Raw genomic sequence first — 6777 nt, forward strand, 5'->3', positions numbered from 1 at the left:
TGACTTGCAACTTCACAACCACAGGGGAGGATAATGCAACAGGAGTGCAGAGTACGTCGAGTCAGGGAGTTTGGCGGTCATCGAGCATGGTTTACTGCGTCAGTCCAGCAGCTCAAGTTGGCGCGACAAAAACCGAGCTGTATGTGAACTTTGATAACTTTTGGTCAATTCGCTCCCCTAGCTTTGTTTACCACCTCAGCCCACCTGGACTGATACGGGCATTGTCATTTGTCGAAAACAACATTACTACAAAAAGACTCATAATTCTTGGCTCAGAGTTTTTACAGAATCACGGGTTATGCTACATTGAAACGCATAGAGCACCATGTCAGAGAATGTCAAGCACTATGATGCAGTGCTTTACTAAGCACATTTCTCTATCCAATTTTTCAATCAAGATTTCCTACAACGAGAAGGATTTCAGTAATGAGATTTGGTTGTTCTCGTCGAAGTCCCTTGCCATCGCCACGGTTTATCCCAGCTACGGTCCCCTTCTTGGCGGGACATGGATCACCATAAGCGGAGGTGGCTGGGCGAGTGACGATAGGATTTCTTGCGAGTTTGGTTCCCTTGTGTCGAGTGCTGAACAGGTTCGCTCTGCTTCCCAGGCGACTATGGCTTGCCGCGTGCCAGGCTTTCTTTCAAACGAGGTATCGCCTTCGGAGAAGCTTGTAGAGCTCCGAGTGACTGCTCAAGGAGCAGGAGGTATACGAGTGGGGTATGCGAATTTCATGTATAGAGCCCCTGGTAGAATCATGTCAGTAGAGCCCACCACGGGGAGTTATCAAGGAGGCGAGACGCTGACAATCTATGGGGAGTTTCTCCCTATGGCGTCAACAGTGACTTGCAACTTCACAACCACAGGGGAGGATAATGCAACAGGAGTGCAGAGTACGTCGAGTCAGGGAGTTTGGCGGTCATCGAGCATGGTTTACTGCGTCAGTCCAGCAGCTCAAGTCAGTTGCACTGATCTGATCGTCGAGTTGAGCTTTGATTTGCAATTTCAAGTGAGCTCCGCTATGCACTACTGTGTTTACTCTCGATGGATTGAACACGTATTTGCCTCGCATCTGAATCAGAATCCCCTGATTTCAGTGACGATCATCGGGGTCGGATTTAGGGATGGTGACTCTGTATTGATCGGGAATCATCTAATCCAAAGGATTCCACAAAGAAGTTCCCGATCTATAGTTCTTGATGATTTGAGTATTCCAACTCTGGAATTTTTGAAACATACAAATTTGTGCATTTCTGATAATACTTCGCTCTGCTTGTCGAATTCACGCTCATTTTCTTTGAAGGGTTTTACTCGTGCTTGGTCGGTCAGCCCCAACGAGATTTGCTCGTTTGGTGGAACAGTCATCTCCATGCAAACAGATTTTGCGAATTCCAAGAATCAGATTGTCTGCATCTTCGACAATATTCTTGTCGATGCCAAACGAGTCAATGCAACTTTGTTTGAGTGTATCTCTCCGCCTATTTCTCAGGGTATTGACTTTGTCCTGTTTAGAATTCTAGACTTGCAGTCACATCTGGCTCAGACTCAAGTTACAATGTCAGTTTATTCAAAAGATAACTACACAATTGTTTTTGAAGAAGTTAGGAGAGATGGCTTGAATCTTCGCTTGAAAGTGAGCAATTTGATCTTGGGAAAATCAACTTGTCAATGCATTTTTAAAGATCAAGAAAGTGCTATGCTTCTCAAACAAGATTCGGCAAAGGTCACATCTGAGTTACTCGAGTGCGAGATACCATGTATCAATGCAAAGGTACTCAAGTTCAACGTTCGTTGTGGCTGCAGTTTCTCTGACACTCACGTCCTTGCTCTGCCTATTGTCCTGAAATTGTTTGCTTCCAGCAGCGTGGCTTGGAACAATACTGCCATCAACATCATTGGAGATAATTTTCTGCCTCAAGACGTTCAGCTTCTGTATGGAAAGAAGACTGTCCAAGGACTGTATTTGTCGTCCACTCATTTGCGCCTGCAAACTCGCAGTCGGGATCGTGGAACCGTATGGATTTCTCTGAGCTTTTGCTCCCTCATGGGCGGGTCACTCTCGTTTCACAGCGAACCTTCAGTCCTGCATATTCGACCTTCTGTTGGCCCAGTCAATGGTGGAACAAATGTCACCGTCGCAGTCTCTAAAACAGATCTCCAATTTTCCTGTGTTTTTGGGGAACGCATAGTTGAGGCTCACTACATCACTTCATCTTCGGTGTATTGTGTTTCCCCGTCGTTTGAGACTCCGATTCGCGTGCCTGTGTCGTATGGTAACCCTCATAGCCTTGATAAATCTGCGACAACATCTGCCTATTTCATTTTTCAAGTTGATGACAGGATAATTGGTATACAGCCTTCCGCGGGACCATTCGAAAATCCGACAAGTGTATTGATCAATTTGAAAGGAAGTAGTATCTGGGAAAAAGGATCAATTCATTGCTTCTGCAATGCAAAGCAGCATTCTGTGGGTAAGCTCTTGTCATCGTCACAAATTTCATGCACTTTCTTTGCAATGGATATGCAAGAGCCGGCCCTAATTTCTGTCACAAGTGAATATGTGAGGACGATTGACCCTATACTGTACTATCATGAAGATATACCTCGCATCATATCAGTAACTTACAAATTTGCTCTGAATGGAATGAAAAATGTTTATTTCATTCAAGGATATGGATTTACCAAAAGTTCCCTCTCGCCCACTTGCAAGATTGGTTCTAGCTTGTTATCAAGAGCACTGTGGATTTCACATCAAAAGATGTTGTGCATGATGGATAATCAAGTATTCAGCAAATACAAACAAGGCAATTACACAATTCGTGTCAGCAACAACGGAATACATTACTCAAATTCCTTCAAAATACTCCAGGTGATGGAAACCTTCATTGCAAACAGCCTTCAGCCAACATGGGGCATAGCCGGGGGCGGGGCGACAGTGGTGACGGTATGGGGAGCTTTGATAGGGGAGGCAGGCAGGGGAGTGGTGTGCAAGTTCGGAGAGAAGGGAAGGCCTACGGAAGGGCAGGGGGTAGGCTCGTCAGGAGTAGTCTGCGAGGCGCCCGGACAGCAGGAGCAGCGGGCCAGCTTGTACTTGTCCACGGACGGGGGTCTGACTTTCGAAGACAGCGGACGAGTGTTTGAGTACATCCAAGCGGGGACGATCATACGGCTAGAGCCTTGCGAGGGGCCGGTATCAGGAGGCACACGCGTGAGGGTGATCGGGTCAGGGATGATGGGGGGAGAAGGGCTTGGGTGCCGTTTCGGAGGCGTGGGAGGACGAGAGGGGAGGGCGCGTTGGGAGTCGAGCAGCGTTGTGAGCTGCATCGCGCCAGAGCACACAGGGGAGGAGGCAGTGGAAGTGTCAATAACGAGGGACGGGCAAGGGACGGCGACGACGGGAGGGGCCGGGTATAGGTACAGTACGTGGCCGGAGGTGACGGGGGTGTATCCGAGTCAAGGACCGACGCGAGGAGGGTTTGTGGTCAGGGTAGCGATGGACGGGGTACAAGGGAAAGGAGGACGGTGGGAGGCGGCCTGGTGTCGGATAAGAGAGGGGGAGGAGTGGCTAGGAACGACGGCGTCAGAGGGGTCGAGGATCGAGTGCGTGATGCCAGCACATGGGAGAGGGAACGCATCGCTGGAGGTCAGCCTCAACGGGCAGGACTGGTCCACGGGAGGGCGGGTCGAGTACAGAGAGCCGCGGTGCGAGGTGGTAAGGGTAGAGCCGTCGCTGGGGCCAGAGAGGGGCGGTACGGTAGTGGAGGTCAGGGTGAGAGGTTGGGCGACAGCAGGAGGGTCAGGGGGAGGGTCAGCGGTCTGCATGTACGACGGGGAGGCAGGGGTGGAGGGGACGGTTGTCGGAGGGGGAGTAGTACGATGCAAGACGCCCGGGGCAAGACGGGGAGGGGGAAGCGAGCCAGGGCGGGAGGTCGAGGTGAGCGTCGAGGCAGTAGGCACAGAGGGCCGGTGCAGCGGAGGAAGGTACATGTACTACGGGGGGGTAGAGGTAACGGGGGTGAGGCCTTCGATCGTTACAGCGGGGACGGGGACGGCGCTGACGGTAGTAGGAAGAGGCTTCTTGATCGGGGCGGAGGGACGTTGCAAGTACTGGGACATGAGGAGCGGGGGCGGGCTGAGCTGGGAGGAGGCGATAGGAGTAGGGATCACGTCAAGCATGGTGCGGTGCGGGAGCATAGAGACCGGGGGCCCAGGGATGCATGGAGCGAAGGAAGTGGACGTGAGCATCAACGGAGTAGACTACACGGGGGCTGGGGCAGAGGTGCTGTACGAGGCTGCAGCGACGCTGACGGGCATCATCCCGAGCAGGGGGCCGGCAGACGGGGGCGGGAGCATAACGCTGATAGGGGCGGGGCTGAGCAAGTATACGGTGGAAGGGGCGCGATGCCGGGTAGGAGCTCAAGACGCAGGGTACGCGAGATGGATAACATCGAGCCAGGCGGAGTGCAGCCAGGTACAGGGGGGCAGGGGGAATGTAACGGTCGAGCTGAGGGGGAGGGAAGGGGAGGTAATAGCACGCGGGATCAGGTACGAGTATTCACAGAGGTGGAGCGTGACGAGGGCTTCACCAAGCGTAGGCCCTGTTAATGGAGGGCAGAGGGTAACACTGTACTTGGGTGGGGACGAATCGCAAATGCCGAACGAGAGCGGTGCAGTGTGTTTGTTCGGCTCCCAGAGGACAAGCCCTGCACAGAGAGTCAGTATGTCGGAGGTGCAGTGCGAGAGTCCCGCTCGCCTCGGGGGCGGGGAAGGGCTGGTTTGCCTTTGGGTAACGGACAGAGGTACTGTGTCCTGGGATATCGAGAGCTGCAGGGTCGGAAGCGGGGGTGTACCATATCTGTACATGGCTACAACCAGGATCTCGGGCGTGGAGCCATCCTTTGGGGCGCTACATGGTGGGACAGTCGTTACTATCTCGTTGGATCCAGGTATGGGCTTGATGCAACCAATCCAAGTGGTATGCGAGTTTGGAGGCAAGCCAGGAGAAGGATCGGTATTGGAGACAAGCCTTGCGAGAGGGCCAGAGCAAGTGAAGGTCAGGTGCACGACACCCAAGGGAGAAACCGAAGGAGCGGTGCAGCTGAGAGTGTATCTGGAGGGTCCTGATGGGTCAACAGAGAGCGTGACAGACTTCTGGTATGAGGAGGCAGCTCGGGTGACCGACATAAAGCCCTGTCGAGCCCGACTCGTCAATGCACAAGCGATCACGATAGTCGGGGCGTACTTCAAGAGATCAGCCAGCCTTGCGTGCAAGCTTGGACTCATGACTAAGACAGCAGCTAGGTGGGAATCTAGCACCATGGTAGTCTGTATACTACCGGCAGGACAATATCCAGCAGTGTCAGGGTCAGGCGGAAACATGACGGTAGCTATCAGCAACAACGGGGTAGACTACTCAAGGCCGGGAACTTTGCGACTGCAGTACACAGGAGCAGGAGGAAAGGGAGTGGAGAGGATAGAGCCAACATGGGGCATAGCCGGGGGCGGGGCGACGGTGGTGACGGTGTGGGGAGCTTTGATAGGGGAGGCAGGCAGGGGAGTGGTGTGCAAGTTCGGAGAGAAGGGAAGGCCTACGGAAGGGCAGGGGGTAGGCTCGTCAGGAGTAGTCTGCGAGGCGCCCGGACAGCAGGAGCAGCGGGCCAGCTTGTACTTGTCCACGGACGGGGGTCTGACTTTCGAAGACAGCGGACGAGTGTTTGAGTACATCCAAGCGGGGACGATCATACGGCTAGAGCCTTGCGAGGGGCCGGTATCAGGAGGCACACGAGTGAGGGTGATCGGGTCAGGGATGATGGGGGGAGAAGGGCTTGGGTGCCGTTTCGGAGGCGTGGGAGGACGAGAGGGGAGGGCGCGTTGGGAGTCGAGCAGCGTTGTCACTTGTGTGACACCAGATGGCATTTATCCTGGAGTCGTCAGTCTTTTTCTTTCGTCTCCGACCTCGGCGTCAGCTTTTTTGTTTCGCCCAATTTTTGAGTGCACCATTTTGAGGGTGAATTTCATTCAGAAATTATACAGGGGAAGCTCAGTGCATTCAACAAGGGTACTTCTTCGATTTGATCCCGTTACAGATTGGGGTTTACATGGGATATTGTGTAGGATTGGAGCTAGCATAAGGGGCAAGGCAAGCTGGTTGACTCAGAGCAATCTGATGTGCACATTCCTTGAATCAAGCCCATATCACATCATTAACAAATCAGTCGAAGTCAGTTACAATAGACAAAATTTCCAGATGTGCGGAACAATAAGAGAAACGCCAACAGCAGTAATCAAAATCGAACCAACCTGGGGCATTGTAAACCAAGTAACGCATGTGACAGTCTACACATCATCGAGCTTTTCCTTTCAAGGATTACCGATAGTGTGTAGATTTGGGAACACTGCAGCTTTGTCCACTGCTCAAACACTACACAACGGTATATACACATGCAAAGCAGAAGAGCAAAGAGAGCAGAGGGCCAGCTTGTACTTGTCCACGGACGGGGGTCTGACTTTCGAAGACAGCGGACGAGTGTTTGAGTACATCCAAGCGGGGACGATCATACGGCTAGAGCCTTGCGAGGGGCCGGTATCAGGAGGCACACGCGTGAGGGTGATCGGGTCAGGGATGATGGGGGGAGAAGGGCTTGGGTGCCGTTTCGGAGGCGTGGGAGGACGAGAGGGGAGGGCGCGTTGGGAGTCGAGCAGCGTTGTGAGCTGCATCGCGCCAGAGCACACAGGGGAGGAGGCAGTGGAAGTGTCAATAACGAGGGACGGGCAAGGGA

General features: G+C 53.0%; 1 protein-coding gene across 1 annotated transcript; it reads left to right on the plus strand.

Annotated features, from left to right (window-relative positions):
• Positions 1-335: 335 nt before the first annotated feature.
• Positions 336-6129, plus strand: GUITHDRAFT_144014 (hypothetical protein; the record flags this gene model as incomplete). Its single annotated transcript, XM_005825757.1, has 2 exons — positions 336-6005; positions 6085-6129. The coding sequence occupies 2 exons, from the start codon at positions 336-338 to the stop codon at positions 6127-6129; spliced, it is 5715 nt and encodes a 1904-aa protein (XP_005825814.1).
• Positions 6130-6777: the final 648 nt, after the last annotated feature.

The sequence above is a fragment of the Guillardia theta genome (genome assembly GCF_000315625.1).
Source record: "Guillardia theta CCMP2712 unplaced genomic scaffold GUITHscaffold_81, whole genome shotgun sequence".
NCBI classification, from domain to species: Eukaryota; class Cryptophyceae; order Pyrenomonadales; family Geminigeraceae; genus Guillardia; species Guillardia theta.